The 18,323-nt window shown below is 50.5% G+C and overlaps 6 protein-coding genes across 6 annotated transcripts; 3 read left to right on the top strand and 3 right to left on the bottom strand.

Moving 5' to 3' along the window:
• Window positions 1-1,672: 1,672 nt before the first annotated feature.
• Window positions 1,673-3,269, bottom strand: PpBr36_01885 (uncharacterized protein; the record flags this gene model as incomplete). Its single annotated transcript, XM_029889069.1, has 7 exons — window positions 1,673-1,783; window positions 1,894-2,359; window positions 2,480-2,559; window positions 2,639-2,823; window positions 2,949-3,028; window positions 3,107-3,135; window positions 3,216-3,269. The coding sequence occupies 7 exons, from the start codon at window positions 3,267-3,269 to the stop codon at window positions 1,673-1,675; spliced, it is 1,005 nt and encodes a 334-aa protein (XP_029751491.1).
• A 2,432-nt stretch (window positions 3,270-5,701) lies between these two features.
• On the top strand, window positions 5,702-7,351 carry PpBr36_01884 (uncharacterized protein; the record flags this gene model as incomplete). Its single annotated transcript, XM_029889068.1, has 2 exons — window positions 5,702-6,745; window positions 6,827-7,351. The coding sequence occupies 2 exons, from the start codon at window positions 5,702-5,704 to the stop codon at window positions 7,349-7,351; spliced, it is 1,569 nt and encodes a 522-aa protein (XP_029751492.1).
• Window positions 7,352-9,100: 1,749 nt separating this feature from the next.
• PpBr36_01883 (uncharacterized protein) lies at window positions 9,101-10,336 on the top strand (the record flags this gene model as incomplete). The annotated part of the gene is made up of 3 exons (XM_029889067.1): window positions 9,101-9,247; window positions 9,316-9,371; window positions 9,433-10,336. 3 exons carry the CDS (start codon window positions 9,101-9,103, stop codon window positions 10,334-10,336), a joined length of 1,107 nt encoding a protein of 368 aa, XP_029751489.1.
• Window positions 10,337-10,768: 432 nt separating this feature from the next.
• Window positions 10,769-14,020, top strand: PpBr36_01882 (uncharacterized protein; the record flags this gene model as incomplete). Its single annotated transcript, XM_029889066.1, has 4 exons — window positions 10,769-10,982; window positions 11,048-11,455; window positions 11,789-11,819; window positions 11,983-14,020. 4 exons carry the CDS (start codon window positions 10,769-10,771, stop codon window positions 14,018-14,020), a joined length of 2,691 nt encoding a protein of 896 aa, XP_029751490.1.
• A 324-nt stretch (window positions 14,021-14,344) lies between these two features.
• On the bottom strand, window positions 14,345-14,894 carry PpBr36_01881 (uncharacterized protein; the record flags this gene model as incomplete). The annotated part of the gene is made up of 2 exons (XM_029889065.1): window positions 14,345-14,568; window positions 14,753-14,894. 2 exons carry the CDS (start codon window positions 14,892-14,894, stop codon window positions 14,345-14,347), a joined length of 366 nt encoding a protein of 121 aa, XP_029751487.1.
• Window positions 14,895-17,444: 2,550 nt separating this feature from the next.
• On the bottom strand, window positions 17,445-17,834 carry PpBr36_01880 (uncharacterized protein; the record flags this gene model as incomplete). Its single annotated transcript, XM_029889064.1, has 1 exon — window positions 17,445-17,834. One exon carries the CDS (start codon window positions 17,832-17,834, stop codon window positions 17,445-17,447), a length of 390 nt encoding a protein of 129 aa, XP_029751488.1.
• Window positions 17,835-18,323: the final 489 nt, after the last annotated feature.

Raw genomic sequence — 18,323 nt, 5'->3', positions numbered from 1 at the left:
TCAGTTTAGCGGCCGTGGTTTGGGGGGGAATGGGCATGGGGCAAGAACGAACTGGGGCCTGGTATCATCGGAGGAGGGGTGCCTTGTTCTCGGACTTATCTGGCCTGCTTCGGCCCAAGCTGCACTTGGGAGGCGATTAATCAGGTTGGGTGGGATTGAACGAATCAGGACAGAAAATTGGTAAATCCAGGGTTTAATGTTTAATTTAATGAGCGATGCGAGTTCCATTGCTTGATTTACCAGGAACTACAGTGAGCAAAATTTATGTACGTGGTAATCAACCAAGCAAAGGATCTCATCCTGCCCAGATGGAATACAGTAGTTGATATTGGAAACAGCACTAAAAGTACCACGTACGTCAACTGTCGGTTGATCTCATGAAAGTCCAAACATCCCGTTGGGTAGGTACATTTATCAAGTTCAATCCGACCGACAATCGTGTTCGAGTACATCGAAGATGAAAGTAGAACTGATCGACATTGATGCCCACAAGGCTGCCAACCACAGGAGGATACTACGAGGTCAGGGGCTGTATGATTATTGGCATGTTGCGTACTAGGGAAGGATGCTGAGTCGAGTAAGTTTATTAACACGTATTTAGTATTTAACTTATTGCAACGTATCGATCTATGTTAGCACGCGATCTGTCTGTTAGCTGGGTGTCGATGTCCCATAGCGCGCCACAACGTTTGGAAGTGGGTAGGTGAAAACAAGAAGAGAGACAGAGGTCAACAACATACAAAGAAGGGGGGAAAAAAGTCGAAAACCCAATCAGTCACCCTAATCCAGCAAAAAAAAAAAAAAGAAGGCTTTTCAGGGGAGCTGACCAAACTTAACAAAGCACTGACGTAGGTGTTTGCAACATGGAATTTCCATACCGCCTCAACACCGTTCAAACGCCGTGAAACTCTCTAAAAACTTCAGATCCTAGCCTAGGGCTAAGATGTCGCCGCAAGACACGTTCGGTGAAGCGCAGTTCATTTTTTTTTCTTGACTTTTTCTTTGTTTATCTAAACAAAAGACCACTTTTCCTCTCAATCCGAACGTCCACCTGGCTTAACAAGCGCCAACTACGGGGAACAAAAATATAATTATCAGACGCACGGCCGCGCTGTAGCACCTGGACAGTCCATGATCAGCGAAAAAAAAAAAAAAAAAAAAAACACATGAGATGTTACTTTGGATCAAATGCGGGTAATCACCCCGTCGCCGAACATACACTGGATGCGTTCACTGCAGATCCGTTCATTTGCCATTGGCTTTCCCCCAGAACCTTGAGAAAAGCCATTTAAATGAGCATTTCCCGGTTGGTCCTTACACAGACGAGCAAATGATGCCAAGGCGGTAAGCACTTCAGACTGGCTTAGACAACATGGAAATAAGCGAGAGGATCGTCCAAAGTGGTCTTGACAAATTTTTCTGTCTATTCTTGCCATTTCTTCTTCCTTTTCTTCTGTATTTATCTTTCCCGCATGAGGGCGATTATGTCATTGGTAATATCTGTGCATGTCCTGCGTCCCGTGTTCCGTCATTTCAAGTCAAACACAACCCACCACGTCCAAGTTTTGAAAGCAATACCATGCATGCCCAGAGCGATTAAAGCATATCGCTTTCTCATTCACGCTCAAACTTTGCTGCTTCAGCCGCATTTCACGACATCAAGTCGCTATCATCAACAAGTCACCTCGCCCTCGAAAGGCTTTCGGCCCCAAACCACATAAAGTGAATGATAGGCATGTACGTTTTGAGACCGTAGCTGTCGCCGAACGTCAACCAGCGACACCTGCAGGATGAAAAAGAGTAGTTGTTAGTCGACCGGTGTGTTTCAGGTAGTGGCAAGGAAACTTTTCCCGTTTCCCAACAGCAGAAAGATCAAGACTCCAAAACGCATACCTCAATCTCCTCAACCTGCCTGTTCGCGTGCCGATGCAGCAACGCCGTGCAGACAGCTCCGAGACCGCTGGACAGGTTATCAAACCACATCTTGCCGAGCTCGCTGGCGCGCGGACTCGAGACGTCCCAGCCGTTGACGGGCAGCTTAAAGACTTTTTGCTGAATGTCGACGAAGCCGGCCTCCTCGAGCCAGCCGCGGATGAGCGGCGCACACGTGAACTGCCGCTTGGCTATCCGGGAGGCCGCCTCCAGGGCCAGCGTCAGCTGCTTTGGCGAGTAGTCGGCCGGCATGGTGCCGTCGTCGCAGGCCACGATCGGGTCCAGCTCTTGGCACTCGAGCCAGCCTCCGGGTTTAAGGTTGCGCAGCGCCTGGTCGATGACCTGCGTCCGCATGTCGGAGAAGCAGCCAAAGGTGAGCCGGGTGTGTATGTAGGAGAACTGGAAGCCAAAGTCCCATTCTTCAGAGCTGTTGTTTGTCAAACAAGGTTTTTGTTTTTGTTTTTTGTTTCTTGTTAGATCTCAAGATACACTTCAGCTCATCCCAATTATCTGAATTATAGAAGTAGAGCCAGGCCAAGGTGCTTACGAGTCGTCGACGTAGAAGTAGCAATTTTCGGGCACTTCGTTTGGCTGTATTGGTGAGAGGTCGGTGCCAATCACCTCGGCCTGTCGGACAGCAGGTTAGTTACTGTTATCCTTTGTGTAAATAACAATGGATAACGAGGGGGAGAAACTTCTGTCCTACCTCTGGAAATTCGTCACTGATCTCTATGGCCCATTGTCCAGGTCCTGTACCAATGTCCAAAACCCGGGTTGGAGGATTATCCTGTGTGAATGGCGCAAAATAATTGCGACCGAGTACTTCGGTTATAATATCGTATTGAAATTTTAACCTTTCCGTTTCCGCGTCATCGTTGGGAAATGGGTAGGCTATTTTGGGGGATTGAGGGTTCGATTCGTCAATATCCGGGTCACAAGATGTTATAGGCTGTCACTATAATGGCGCCTATATTGAAGTCCGATAATAGGGTTTTTTGTTGAGCCATGATACTTACACCCTGCACGAAACGAGTGGTAAGTCCTTCCATTCTCTCTGCGGACCTCCCTAAAGCTGTCCTCAGTGGTATCGGAGTCCCTGGGTTTTCATTTTATTTTTATTTGTCAGCTCCACGAGTCCTGAAAACTTATACTGCCTAGACTAGGTAGTACTTACGATAAAGATGCGCGATTTTCCTCTCCATACTTTGCGCAATCTCACAACACGTATAAGCATGTGTGCGGGTAGAACTCGGCAACAAAGTGAAGCGAAAGACTCCTCAAACCTTGATGTCATTGGATGGCATAACCGAATTCATCGTGAATGGGAAATCACCCATGACAGAACTTTTGGAGCGTTCTACAAGGCCAGTGGGATGGCGTATGGACAGTGTAGCAAAAGATCAAGCAATGCTGGATCGACCGACAAAAAGAAAATGCTGGTGCAAAATCAGAAATACAACAGCAGCCAGTCCCAATGCTTTTGTTTTTATCTTGAAATGGTGTCACAGCAGATTGGTCCAAGGAAGATCGATCGACTTGAAAACAAAATCTGTGGCAAAAAGCATCGAGGTGGCTCTATAACAAGGACAACGGACTCTTCGAGGCTTTTTGTATTAAAACCCCAGTCAAGTCCGTCGGGTTTTGGGAAGCACAGCCTACCCTCCAATAAAGAGGATGAAAAAAAAGAAAAATTGGATCGAAGCTGATGAGAGAGAACGAGGATGGAAACGAGAAGCAAAAGAAACGTCCCAGAACGTCGTATCCGACAGTCTGGTACCCTGCAGAACGGGTGCCGGCTTGGTCGGTGTGGAGACTCGAGAAACAAGAGGGTCACTCTGTTCTCTGGGACGCTGACATGTTAACCAATAGCCGAGAGGCGACACAGGTCGGCGGTCAAGCCCTGATCTGAAGCAATGTCGCCGGAAGTATCATTCCGTCAAACTGGTTTCTCGAGAAAGAACGGAAAAAACCAAGCATTCCTCGGGTATCTACTGGGCTGACTGAGTCTGACTGCGACTAAGTTATGCTACTTGTTTGCAACTTTCAACAGCATAGTGATTACAAATTCAGGGTTTTTTTTTTCGACAAGAGTCAGGTTTTCCCATACAAATAAGTTGGCACCATAAGAATTAACAGGGAAGATAATACTTGCCAAGAGAACCTTTTCCTTATGTTTATTGTTTATCTGTTGTTGTCGTGAGCAAATGAAAAAGCCGGGGCTTGTTTGCGCATATGCTGTTTACCCCTCCATAAACTTGGAGCAAACTCATTGGCTCCGCCGAACATACGCTGAGGGGTGACTGCATGATCTGCAAGGCCTCCAAAGGGTATGTGCTGGGGAATATGATTGAGAACTGGACCCAGACGAGCTGCAGAAGAAATTGTGGTGGGACTACGGCTGGTTGGAGGGGGAAAAAAAGCTGGTCAACAAAGCCGAGCACCTATCTTCTTTCCCAAGCTCTGCGGCAAGCTTAGCTGTACATATTTCTTTTTTTGGGATTCAGGGGTGGAATTTGGTCGCTTCAAGCCGAGACTCGCGGAAAACTAGAAGGGGTCGTCCCTGCGGTATCTCCCTGTCTTGTCTTGGGTTTGTGGTCGGGTTTTGCCTCCGATAGATCAGTGCTTAGTTGTGATAGGTTGACCAAATCCCAAAAAGAAACCGCTTGCCGTCCCGGTGCCGGGCTGGTGGTGTCATATCTGATTACTTACCCCTCGATTGGATCCCAGTGAGAAGGGTCAGATGCACGTTCCCTCTATCGGCACCCGAGTAAAGGGTTGATCTACCAGACAAGCGTGCTTGGTTTGGGTTGTTTGGTTTGCGTACTTCGCTCCCGTCGTACAGGGTACGCACATTGAAATTCTTTCTAATATTTTCCCCTCCCCTGCCTTGGCAACGCCTATCGGTTCCTAATGGTTGATCCTTCTGATGCGCCGATAAATTCAATGATTAGATTAGAATCCAGAAGACGCAAGCAGCCGTAGCGGCCGGGACCTTGAACCACTCACTCGGTCTCTCTATGAACGAGTAAGTGAGTGGGTGAGTGCGTGGGTGAGTTGTCTGTCACTGAAGGACAGGCATTCGGTAGTTGGCACTAAGGCACGTAAACCACATGTTTCTAATGTCTGTGTGAGAAAAATTAATTTAGTGTAATGCACCCGCGCCAATGGACAGTCAACGAAAGCGCTATGCGGGGTTGAGCCTAGGCCTCATATCGTCCAGGTCTGCCAAATATGGCAAGTACAAATCCAATAAGTGGTGGATGCCAGGCAAGCGAGTGCTGTAACTCCATGGGCCCACAGATTCACCCCACATCCCTGCAACGAACCCCAATATGTTGACTTTACACCGCAGAATCACAGAGCACAAATTAAATTGTACTGAGGATTTTGAAGCACCGCAATGCAATCAAATCCCGAACCTAAGACTTGCCCTACCTTCTGCTGACAGTGGATGGAAACATGCCATTCATATCCCGCAAAGGTGTCAATTTCGCGGGATACGTTGTCTCCACTGCGTCAGCAACTTTGATTTTATTCCGATGCTATGTTTTGGGCTAGACAAAATGGTAAAGGACATGTGTATCGCTCGAGACGCCCCAACTTGACTTCTACACCACTTCTCAGACAAATAGAAAGCAAAGCAGCGACTCGTTTTCCGCCTGACCGTTGAATAACCACAGTATCAACTATCTCTGGGGCGCTCTCGCGATCTACTCCCTTGGTGTGTCTTTCGGCCGTGATTACCACCGAGACAAAGACTCAAAAAGCAATGTCAGAGCCGCAAGCTGGCCCCGCCGAGTCCAGGCTGATATGCAACTCCCCGCAGTGGCAGGCTGAGTCACGCTTTTTGTCCGATGCATACTCAACACTGCGTCGGTCCGTGGGCAGGCGCGAGTCCACGACGACACCGTCTACAAGTGCCCTGGAAAAGGCCACCAGGGCGCTCCCAAGGCCTGATTCTCCGTCGTATCTGTCAGGCTTAGGATCCGAAGCCGCTTTGAGGCACATCAACGACGACATCGTACCGGCCCTGAATGGACAGAGTCTCAGCTCACGATACTATGGTTTCGTGACTGGTGGAGCGCTTCCGGTCGCCGAGGCCGCCGACAATATCGTCAGCGCTTTGGACCAGAATGTGCACGTCCACCTACCATCCGATACTGTGACCACGGCTGTTGAGGATGCCACGCTGGGTATGGTCACGTCACTGCTGGGGTTGGAGTCGGAACAGTGGCCTGGGCGGATTTTCACGACAGGTGCAACCGCCTCGAATGTGCTGGGCTTGGCTTGCGGGCGGGAGGCCGTCATCTCGCAGCGGTTGGCGGCCGCCGGGATAGATCCAAAGAAGAACTCTGTGGGTGATCTTGGCTTGGTTCAGGCGTGTATCAAAGCTGGAGTCCACGAGATTCAGATCCTCACCAGCATGGGACACAGCTCCCTGTACAAGGCTGCCTCGATTGTAGGCCTTGGAAGAAACTCAGTCAAAGCATTACCCCTGAGTCAGGCTGAGCCCTTTCGTCTTGACATCGCCGCTGTAGAGAGGGAAGCCGCCCGGGACGGTGTTGCAACCATTATCGCTGTCAGTGCTGGAGAGGTAAACACCAGCGGCTACGCCACTTCCTCCCGAGAAGACATGGTGAAGTTGAGGGCTATAGCGGACCGGTACGGGGCTTGGATACACGTGGATGGTGCCTTTGGTATATTTGCCCGTGCTTTACCCCAGACACCCGAGTTCTCTAGGCTGCATGAAGGGGTTGCTGGCCTGGAGCTTGCATCTTCTATCACAGCAGATGGACACAAACTTCTCAACGTGGTAAGATCCCTTTTTGTTGCGAATCTATGGACCTATGCGAGAGACATGGCAAGTCACTGACCTTATTTGCGAGTATGACAGCCGTATGACTGTGGCATATTCCTGACCCGCAGTCAAACAATACAGAGCGAGGTCTTCCGAAACCCCAACGCAGCCTATCTGCCCCCATCTGGGTCGGGAACAATCCAGAATCCGCTTGATATTGGCATCGAGAACTCACGTCGCTTCCGCGCGCTTCCAGTGTACGCCGTCCTTATTAGCGAGGGCAGAAAAGGCATGTCAGACATGTTTGCGCGCATGGTGCGGATGGCACGTCGGGTTGCCGCCTTTGTGCACGCCTCAGAGGAGTACGAGCTTCTTCTGGATCAGGAGGAAACGGTCGGCATCATCGTACTCTTCCGTGCTAGGGATACCGGGCTGAATAATACACTGGTGCAGAGGATAAATGAGACCAGGGAGATGTATGTCAGCCCGACGTCGTGGCAGGGAAGCCCGGCGATTCGTCTGGCGGTTAGCAGCTGGAGGGTCGACGTTGAGAAAGACGGGGCTGTCGTTGAGAACATTTTGAAGGACGTTGCCAAAGCGTATCAGCTCGAACATTCTTGATGCGCTGAAGGCACGTCTTTTGCTGCTGTCCGAAGGCGTGAAATCGCTCAAGTCATACAGCCGGTCTATGACTATGGTCTCCACCCATCATCAATCAATGCTTTTGGTTTTTGCACCGAGATGATGATAAAAACGGTGAACTTAATTCTTCATTTTTCAGCAAAACAAAACAGCCGGCAATATGTTGGGACTTTCGGCTGCTACCACAGTTATGTCATCTTCGTGTCATGTTGAAATGTGCGCTTGCGACTTTTCAGAGACTCAATCGATGATCAATCAGGAGTGAGACCTCAAGCACCCGAAACATCAAATTACATTTACCATCGCTGCCAGGCGAGCAGCCGTAGACAATTTCTCGGCATGATATCATTATACTGAGGTAGAGTGGTGGGCGTTGGGCTGAATAACAATATTGGAAACAACCCTTCTCTCCTACCAAGCAAAACAGGGGCTGTGCCTCGTTCCAAGACTTAGAATAAAGCCAGCTAAAACAAAATAGTTGGTCACGGATAGTTGATCCCGCGGGCCGCTCTCAGCTCGATGCTTGCCATCAGCTTACTTTCCCTCCCCGTCCCCACGGAATTGGCGACATGGGGAAGGCTGTACAGGAAACATTCACGCAAGCAACAGTATATTTCCTAGAAAGGAGCCCAGCAAAGTGGCGGCAAAAGAACAAACCTGCAGCTTGGATTTGAGAATCAGTCCAAAGAGCAAGCCCTTTGTGAAAAAAAGCGAGATCAGGCCGCCACAGGACAATCGGCATCGCCCGAAAAAGCCCCGCTCCTTGGCTCATCCAGCACTCTAACGGAGGAACAGGCGACTTATTGCCAGAGTGCGGTTCCAGGCAACACCGACATGGAAGCAGATACCCGACTTTAGTCCCGCCCAGAGAGCCGGCCGAAGGATATCTTCATCTGGACTTGGCTGCCTCCCGTTGCTGGTCGGCAGTAGGTCTCGCAGGTTTCATTGCGGCTTTTGCCGTCCTGGGGACGTTGGACACCTTGGAAAGTCCTAATTTGGGACGGTGGACGCAATATTCAGCGTCATGGTTCATGGTCATGATGCTGTTGATTTATTGACTTCCTTTCTGACACTGAACAGATTCGACATCTTCACCTGGCCATCAATCAATAGATCGAGCTCTTTCGCGTTCGGCGACCTGAGGGAAACGGAGAAATCCGCTCGGAATACCCAGCAGTCAGCTCGGCTTTGAGTTCACGATCAATTTTCTTTGACCAAAATAGCCCAAGGGCCGGGGCAAATGCTTCTCGGAATATAGGCCTTGAGGCCGACAAGCTTTGTCGTGGTGCTTGCATCAATTGGTGCTGAAGGGGAAATCTTCCGCCATAATTCAAGGCGGAAAGATAGGACACCTCAGGGTCACCAAATTTGTGTGCTCGCTTCTTTCGAAATTTTTCACGTTTGATGGTTAAGTTCTTCGGTTTCTCGTCCTTCTCAATCGGCGTTTCGGCGTCATAGAGTAGTGGTGTACGTCGTCAGCTTCGGCGGCTAATATATTGCTGAACCGCTGGAATATATATCACTCACTTTCAATCTTACTATGCTAATGCCAAGCTTCGGTGTTTCGGCGCCGAACAGAACCAACAGCCGGCGGAAGCATCTTGCTGCCTGCAGTGGCGACGACCAACGCATATAAATAATTGGTCTCAAATAGGTCTCTTTTTCAACCAGTAATTTGTGTTTGCATCCAGTCAAACAATAAAGTTTTTACGAGGTACTCATTCAGAAATGGCCTCACTTACAATCCCCAGTCGAATGAAGGCACTCGTCGCACCCAAATATTGCAAGCCCAAAGGCTACATCATCAGCGATGTGCCGACACCAAAGATTACCAAGCCAGATGAGGTTTTGATCCGTGTTCACGCCGCGGGAACAGTAAGATGCGATTAGGAACCACCGCCAGCGTTGGTGGGGTTTAGCTAACACGGTGACCCTATTGCAAGACGGTAGGCGAGACACTATTGGCCAACGGGGACTTCTCCATCATAACGAACATGAGGTGAGTTTCAGCAATGGTCAATCGAACTGGCCAGTCGTTTTGACATGGCATATACCCCTAGCTTCCCGATGACAATGGGCCTGGAAGGCTCCGGCGTCGTCGTCGCGGTCGGCAGAGATGTCAAAAGTTTCAAGACCGGAGATGAGGTCATGGGTGGAAGCTGGACACGGCCAATGATTCCGATGCAGTTCGAGAAATGGATGGCAGAGTACACGGTAACGGCCGAGAGGCTGCTGCTGCCCAAGCCGCCCCATCTGTCCTTTGAAGAATGCGCCGGCATACTCGGCAGTGCCGTCACAGCCTACCAGTCCTTCCGGCGCGCGTTCGAGCTCATGGGAGAAACGTCATTCGAGGGCAAAACAGTCTTTGTGCCTGCCGCGCTCTCCGCAACGGGGTCGATTGCGGTGCAGATGGCAAAGAACGTCTACGGGGCGACCAGGGTCATCAGCACCGTGTCGACGCCCAAGGTGTCTCTGGTTGAGAAGCACCTCCCGGGCGCGGTGGACCAGGTGCTCGATTACCAAAAGCAGTCCATCATCAAGGAGGTGGGGCGAGGGCAGGTGGACTTTGTATACAACACGCAATGGCACAACTCGCAAGCATTTCAGATGCTAAAGCGGCAGACTGGGGTCATGGTCTCCATCGCTGCCGGACCTACGGTTGAGCAACTGCGGCTTGTGCTTGGGGAGAAGACGGTGCCGTTCTGGGTTGTTTGGCTGCTTAACATGCTTCAGTGGTGGTACGACTGGAAGCTCAGAGGAACCAACATCAAGAGGGACTATGTCTCTGGGCATCCGGGAGATCGCCGTGACCTGGAGGCGTGTGGCGAGCTGATAGCCGCGGGAAAGATCAAAGCTGTCTCGAGTATTGTGGGGTTTGATGATCTGGACGGTATCAAGGATGGGCTCACAAAGGTCTTTGAGGGCAAGGGGGGCTTCGGGTCATTTGTTGTGAAAATTAGGTAGGGGATGAACTACACACAACATGAGATGATGGGTAAACTGTTGTCTCGGCTTTCCGTCCCAGGTTGCGCTAGTTTCGTGGTGGGGAGCAACGCGCAAGGTTCGCCCCCGTCAGGCCCCCACAGGGCTTAATTGAATTTTCGCGTCAAGCCACTCGACGCGCCAAGTATTACGCGACTCGGCCGTGTTCCAGCACCACTTCCCGCTTCTTTTATAGGTGGAGCGTATGTCCTCACTGGACAACCGGATTGCAATCCCTTTTTGCTTCCCCCATATCCAAAGTAATCAAAACTTCAACCACCAATTGCAACAACCTTTGTCCAAATTAAACAATCAAGCACTTAATACTCAACTTGAATAACATTGAATTCCAAACAGCGAAAATATCGACATACACATCTACATCAGCCTACCTCTACATCCTTCCGCTCTACAATGGCGATTCTCAAAAGGAAGCGATCCGAATCCGAGCTGTCCTTCAGCAGTCAGCTCTCCTCGCCTCCTCGGCCAGGCGATGCCTATTTTGCCTTCCCCGTAACCCCAATTGGATTGTCCTTCTCGTCGACGCGTTCAAGCAACCCGTCACATCTCAACAGCCGCACTATAAAGCGTCACCGTGACAACCGGCCATCGGAGAACGAAGTGCACCGTAAGTATTTTGAACTGTGATCTTGTTGCAATTCTCGTGACTCCTATCTGACAAGATTGCTATAGAACACACTCTTGAACTGCTCTACTCGGCGAGGGATGTTCCCAGCGAGCACCTGCAACAAGTGCAACAACGTGCACACTATCAACCGCCAGCAAGCTTTGCATCGACGCAGCATCAAGGTCAACAACAAACATCTGCAACAAGACAAACATCCCTGCATAGTTTCTGGAACCTGCCTAGGACGAGCTCAAAGGCACCAACAATGATGCCTAGTTTCTCGCCCAGTACCGACCTGGGGTCGACCAGTTGCGAAGACTGTGGAAGCAGCTTGAGGAGCGACGACGGCATGATGGATGTGGACGGCGATGGGTGCGGAGGTGCCGAGGCTTGCGGCTGCAACGCCTGTGGAAAGGTTGTGTGCTTCTCATGTTCCGTCGGCAACTTGGGCGAACACAGACGGTGCTTGATGTGTGCAGGACGGGGAACTGGAACAAGTCGCTTGGGTTGGAATGGTTTATGAAGTGAAGAATAAGAGCTTTGATTGGGTATTTCAAGAGTACAGAGCGATAGCATGTATTACTGGCGACTGGCTTGGGTTTGGGATATTTTGGAATCGGGTTAGGAGCGTGGCGTTGGGTATTGCTCCGGTTATATATAGTCTTTGCCGCAGCGGCATTGTGATAGTTATGCGGACTTTTCAAAGTCCAACTACTGTACTAAGAAACAAACGATTTAGCTAATTTTGATCACCTTGTGTTAATTTCTGTATTTTGACCAGACCTATACACCTGGCGAGTCGATAGCCGCCATCTTCTCGGTCCGGTCAGATGCAGGGTAAGGTGAGGGTTGTCACATGATTGCGCGTAGCTTACAGCCCCACTTGGACAAAGGCGCGTCACCTCAGCAGGCTCGCATGCTTGACTGCTTCCCAACATGCACAACACTTCGCATCCAAGGGATTATGATTTCAAAAATCGAGAGATAATGCTTCTCGTAGTCTTGTCTTGGTCTTTGCACACTCTGCATTTTTCCCCATCAAGGTTTCACTCGCGGTGATGGCCACTGGCAAAAGCGAGATGTCCGATAACGCCGAGAAGGGTTGTGAACCGCCTCCTGAGGAGGAAAAGGGGCATGAAACACTCAAATACTCGCTACTGGGGCCGTCTCTCCTCAAGGCCGGGCAGGACTCTGTGGATCAAACAAAGGTTTATCATGTTCTCAGTTGCTTCATTTTTTGCCGTCATTTCCCCACATACAAAGCCAAAGCTGACAAGGGCCAGGTCTCGGAGATAATCTACAATGCCTCCAAGAACTCCAAGTTCTTCCTGCGCGAGGAGCAAAAGGACAAGATTTTGACGGAAAAGATTGCCCGGATCCAGGCCAAAAAGGCCCGGCTCGACAAACTTGACCTGTCGCGCGATCTGCGCCTGGCCGACGCCTACATCGCCGAGCGCGAGCTCAGCCGGGACCTGTCGCAGGTGGTTGTGCACGTGGACTGCGACGCCTTCTACGCGGCCGTGGAGCAGCTCGACCGCCCGGAGCTGGCCCACGTCCCGTTTGCGGTCGGCGGCGGCGTGCTGACGACGTGCAACTACGTCGCCCGCACCTTCGGCTGCCGCTCCGGCATGGCCGGCTTCGTGGCCAAGAAGCTCTGTCCGGACCTCGTCTTCATCAAGCCGAACTTTGAAAAGTACACAGCAAAGGCGCAGGAGGTCAGGAAGGTGCTAGCAAAGTATGACCCTCGGTTTGAGAGCGCCAGCATCGACGAGGCGTACCTCAACATCACGCAGTACTGTGCCGAGAATGGCCTGGAACCTGGGGAGGTGGTCGAGCAGATGCGCCGTGAGGTTCACCTAACTACAAATATCACAGTATCATCCGGGGTGGCCGCCAATTCGAAGCTGGCAAAGATCTGCGGCAACATTAATAAACCCAACGGGCAGTATGTGTTACCCAGTGACAGGTCAGCCATTATGGAGTTCATGCGTGATCTCCCGTGTCGCAAGGTCAACGGCATAGGCAGAGTCTTGGAGAGGGAGCTGCAGGCGGTCGGCGTCTCGACCTGTGGTGACATATACCCGCAGCGCAAGTACCTCACACAGCTTTTTGGCGAAAAGGCCTTCAAGTTTTTGGTAGACTGCTATCTTGGCCTGGGCAGGACCAATATTCAGCCCGCCGAAGAGTACGAGCGTAAAAGTGTAGGTACGGAAAGCACTTTCAGCTCGATCAGCGAGCCTGGAGATCTGCGGAAGAAGCTTAGACGAACGGCCGAAGAATTAGAAAAGGACATGAAGCGAGCAGAGGTCAAAGGCCGCACGTTGGTCATCAAGATCAAACTGCACACTTTTGAGGTATACACACGTCAAGTCATCCTGCCACGCTCGATACACCTCGCAGAAGACCTGTACAACTTTTCGCTTCCTATGCTCGCGAGGCTGGAAAAGGAGAAACCTGGGTTTTCCTGTAGGCTCATGGGTTTGAGGTGCACAAACCTCGTCAGCACCAAGAAGCCCGACACGGCCGCATTTTTTGGTCTTAGGACACACCGTTCCGGGTCTGGCGAGGCAGATGTAGTAGTAGCAAAAGACGGCGTCGATGAGACGTCAGAAGAAGCGGGCTTTAACATGGACGAGGAAGAGTGGGAACAATGGCCCGAGGAGGAGTTCGGAGAAGGCGTGGAGGTCAATCATCAAGAGCGAGAACTCTATGGCCCAAGTCCATACCTGAAAAATGGCAGGGTGGTCCTGCCCAACCCGAAACCAGCCAAAGACCCTCCGCCAGAAGAGGAATTATGGGACTGCCCGATCTGCGCAAGACCCCAGACAGCCAACGAACGAGAGTTCAACGAGCATATCGACATGTGCTTGTCGCGGCAGGCAATAAGGGAGACGGTCCAGCAAGAAGCGCGCAAGCCTGCTTTCGCAGATGAGAGTTCGGCCTCGGAAACCCGACGAGCTAAGCAGTTGCCGGAGCGAAAACGAGGCAGACCTCCTAAGAACCCAGACCCGAAGCAGAAGAAGATTCGATTTGGATAAGCCCGTTGTATATATATTATTTTCCTGATGATTAATGAGGAATGAATCGATAATTAGAAAAGAGCACACATACTCCCACATCCACAAAAAGACAAGAATGTGCAAGATGATTGCCAGAAGGCATGGGTCACTCCATAGAATTGCCTCGCTACGAACGCGAGCATGGTGAGATCAATCAATCTGTGTAGGCATTTCAAAGAGCTCCCTCCGGGATAGAGAAATCATGGCCACGATATCTGTTTAGGTCAAAACATCGAGAGGTATATTGGAGACAACGAAAACAACGAAACAAGATCAGCAGAGACAGAAAAACACAATGTTAATCTAAGCACCACCCTCCCGCTTCGCGTACTCGTCCTCGATCGCCTCGGCATACTTTTCCTCGGCGGTTCTCGGATCCTCGTCCAGGACGCCCTTCTTGATCAGCTCGTCGGGCGAAGGACGGTGAGCAATCTTCTCGTTGAGCGAGTCGGCGCGCATGTGCTTGGCCAGCTCCTTTTGCTTCTCCTGAAGCGCGGGGGCTGCGGTGGAGGCCGGGAGTATGTTTCCTGTAGACATTTGCGGGTGGGTTATGTTGGTATATTCTGGTCGGATCACAAGAAAACGGGGAGGGGGCTGTGCGATCATCGCCTTAATGAATAGAGAGGGAGACGTAGAGACGAGTGAATCGGGAGGAGAAGACAATAAAAAAAAATAAAAAAAAAAGAGTTCAAACACTGGAGCTGTACTTACGGTCGACAAGCTCGGCGCGCTCAGGGCGGTTCCGCAGGTGCTCCTCGAGCGAGTTCTTGCGGCGCTGGTTGGGGCGCGAGGGAGAGATTGGGGTCTCATCGACGGCGGGCTGCGACTCGCCGTTCTTGTTGTCTTCGGCCATGATGTGTGATTTGAAGAGGGTGGTGGGGTTTGATTGAGGAAAGGTATCTCGGAAGGTGAATTTGGGAACAAAAACAAAAGATAGCGAAGAAGTTCGTTTGGTGAGGCTGAGAGGTAAGTTTAATTGAGAAAGAATAGAAACTGGATAAAATAGTAGTTAGTGGTCAGCTGTGTAAGGTAGCTCAAAGCTCCAGAGAGGCGCGGTCGGACGACTTGTTTGTACCCTCGCAAGAACGGCGCCTCCAATGACGTAGGGCGGGGAGGCGGGTGATCGGACCAGGTTCAAAGCTCTACCTTGTGGGTTTTAGCCGAGTGCTTTTGAGTGGATGATGAAGCTTACAGTTGGCTGTGAGGCAGCAAGGCTCGTGATGTGTACGTTCACAATAAGGATTGCACGCAGAACAGAGGCGTTTGAGCTCTTCAAGTGGAATAAATCAGTAGGAAAGATGGCATCCCGAAACGTTTGTAGAGGGCATGAGCTCCAAGCTCAGGTGCAAGTCCCTCATGTTTGGCATTGGAGGCACATGGGGGGACAGCACGGGTTGCGCCGGAAACAGCTGATTCGGAATCGGGCATTGGTGGACGAGCATGAGGTGGGTAGACGGTGGGAGATCTAGAGCCTGTCATTGGCCAACCCCGCACCATCCCTGCGGGGGGTTGGTAAACCTACTCCACCTTTTGACAGCTTGTGGTCAGCGTAGACCCCTGGCGGCTGAGCAGGAGAGTATGTACTCTGTACCTTGAGTAGGCTGTATTGAAGTAAGCTGCGCCTTGGATAGAAGAGGTGGGGAGAGCGATATTGTTTACCAGGTGTACCAAAAAAAGGTCGAGTGGTAGGCCTAGAGTCCCTGGATTGAAACAAAGATGTACAAGTCTTGCTGATTCGTCCCTGTTAGGCTGTCGGTAGGCCGATTCTGGCTATGCATTCATGCGAGCGTTTGAAGTATTGCGTAGTAGGACGGTTACCTATGCAGATCTTCTCAAGGAATCATTCCCTCACTTCGTCGCGGTTAATTATTGCTTTTCTTATTAATTACTGTCCGGCAAGCATTATTACTCTGTAGACAAGCAGCACCGCCTCGATTCAGCATAGTGTTGGAAAACTTGGTTCTTTTGCCAGGAACAGTTCCCTAGCCCACGCTTGCCTTGACCTTGCTCAACTGAGTCTCAGCAATAATAGAAAGTTTGACGAATGACGCAGCAACTGTGATCTGCAGTTTTGAACTCCCAATTCATTGTTTACTGTGTGAGTAGTGAGTGCGAAGAGAGGTCCCATTCAAGTCCCCTGAAATTTCTTGGCGGTACCTTAACTTATTTTTACTATAAGGCTGGACCGGCAGAGACAAAAGAGCCGCCAAGCACTGCAGCCCGTCCTTATCTTAGAGTCACCGCAGCCTTTTCTAGTTTGACTGTAGCCAAGGTACCTATTTCTCACTCAGCCACTCTTACGAGCAACCATCATCAGCCAAGAAGAACCTTGCCAACGTACACAATTTCGACAATGCACAAAGCAAACCTTCACTGCAACCGTCACAAACCCATGCGGCAAGTGGGTTTTTTTTTTAGGGGAGTGGCTGCGGCAGATCGGCGATGGGCATAAGCAACTAAGCGGCGGCTGCGCGCGTCTAAAAACCAAAACCCGCGGGCGCGTCGTCAGGGGGGCTGAGTCGAAGATTTACATTCTTTTTCGGTTCTCGTTTTCAATTATATTGCATTTGTTCATCGCATCCTTGGAGCTTCTCAGGGTCGTCATGCTGCCGTGTGACAAGGACCAAGGAGCACGGCGACACGCAATTGCGTAGTAACCCGACTTTCCCGACCTGTCAAAGGGTGTGGAGTAGTTTCCAAAGCGCCAATCCAAATGCGGGTGGGTTTTTGGGCTGCCTCCCACAAAATCCACACCCGTGCAAGCCATGTCGAATTTGGTAAAGAAACCTTGCTGCACAATGCTTTGCGTAAACATGCTTTCTTTTGTTTGTTGTCTCCTTTCACATGGTATTCTAGACTAAAGCACAAGTCAGGAGAAAATACAATAAGAAACAGTAAAGGATAATGACTGTATGTCTTGCAACCATCTCTATTTAGTCTGAAACATTGAGAAATGAATCTCGTAAATGCATCCCATATTCCATCCCATCCAGAAAACGTTTAATCGTCTGTCCCAGTCTGTCTAGTTTATAAACGCCGTTCCCAATGTCTAGCCTCCCAAACACCTGTCCAATAATAAAAAGAGAAAGAGAAACATATGCGGTTAATGACTCTCGTAGCCATGACATTTGTTCAACAAAAAATGTCCGATGATCATTGTACATTGGAATAAGACACCCAAAAAGAAAAAAAAAAAATACAAGACACGCTTTGACCAAGGGGTATAGCATAAGAAAAGAAAAAAATGTAGGCAGGGGCGTATGTATGTCCGTCTGGTTGCATCTGATGGCAGAATTCTCGGCCGATTTGTGTGTTCGACTGCTAAAAGGTTGCTTTTTGTCCTTTATGTGATATCGGATCGAGTAAAAGACAGTCGTACGGGATGCGTCAATTACCCATTCGACTAGTAGTACGTGTGCGAACTCCGGGAAGACGAGGAGCCACCCGAAGAGCCCCGAGATGAGCTGGAAGAGTGCGACGGGTATGTGTACCTCTCCGAGACGTGGCCGTAGTTGGGCGTAGGAGACGACCTCGATGGGTTCGATCGCCGGGATGTGTTGACAACGACAACCTCGCTCCTTCCACTACGCTGCTTCGAGCTGGAGTCACGGTAACTGCTGTCGCTGTACGAGGTTCGTGACGATGCACCCGAGGAACTATAGCTATACACCGATGAGCTCGAGTACCGGCTAGAAGAAGATGATCGAGAGTCTGCAGAGCTGACTGACGACCGCCTCTCATCCTTGGAAGAAATGATGACGGGGACACCGTACTTGCTGCTGTGGTAGCTCATGTTTGCGGTGGTGATTGGGTGATGTGCAAAATGGCTTGTGTGTAGTCAAAGGCTGATATTGTGCTGGATCTCTGGGGTGCTGGATGAAGATCGAGTTTGTGGAAGTTGAGTGGTTTGTATCAGGTTTAAGACAGTTGATGATGTCTGGTGGAGTTAGAGAAGGAACCCAAGTGTGTTAGGTCCGGCTTGAGTGAGATGTTTTGATGTGATGAGATGTAAATTTGCAAAGGTAGAAGACATGTGGTGGGCGAGCAGATGGATATATAGCAACCCAACTGGGGCCACCAACGCCTAATGAATTCGTACTTGACTGACTGTATTGGCCGTTGGTAACTAACAAGGCGGTGCTTGTCGAACTTGACAAGGTGTGTGTGAATGCTTGCCCTGTGGACCCATGGGTAGGGGGCGATGCAGATGGACAGACCTTGCCCAGCAAAAAAAGGTAACAGGGGTTGGTATTCCCCGAGCCAGGGGGGGGGGGGGGGGAAA

This window comes from Pyricularia pennisetigena, chromosome 2 (assembly GCF_004337985.1).
Source record: "Pyricularia pennisetigena strain Br36 chromosome 2, whole genome shotgun sequence".
Lineage (NCBI taxonomy): Eukaryota > Fungi > Ascomycota > Sordariomycetes > Magnaporthales > Pyriculariaceae > Pyricularia > Pyricularia pennisetigena.
Note: the sequence above shows the minus strand (reverse complement) of the source record. Positions and strands in the feature narration are given on the sequence as shown.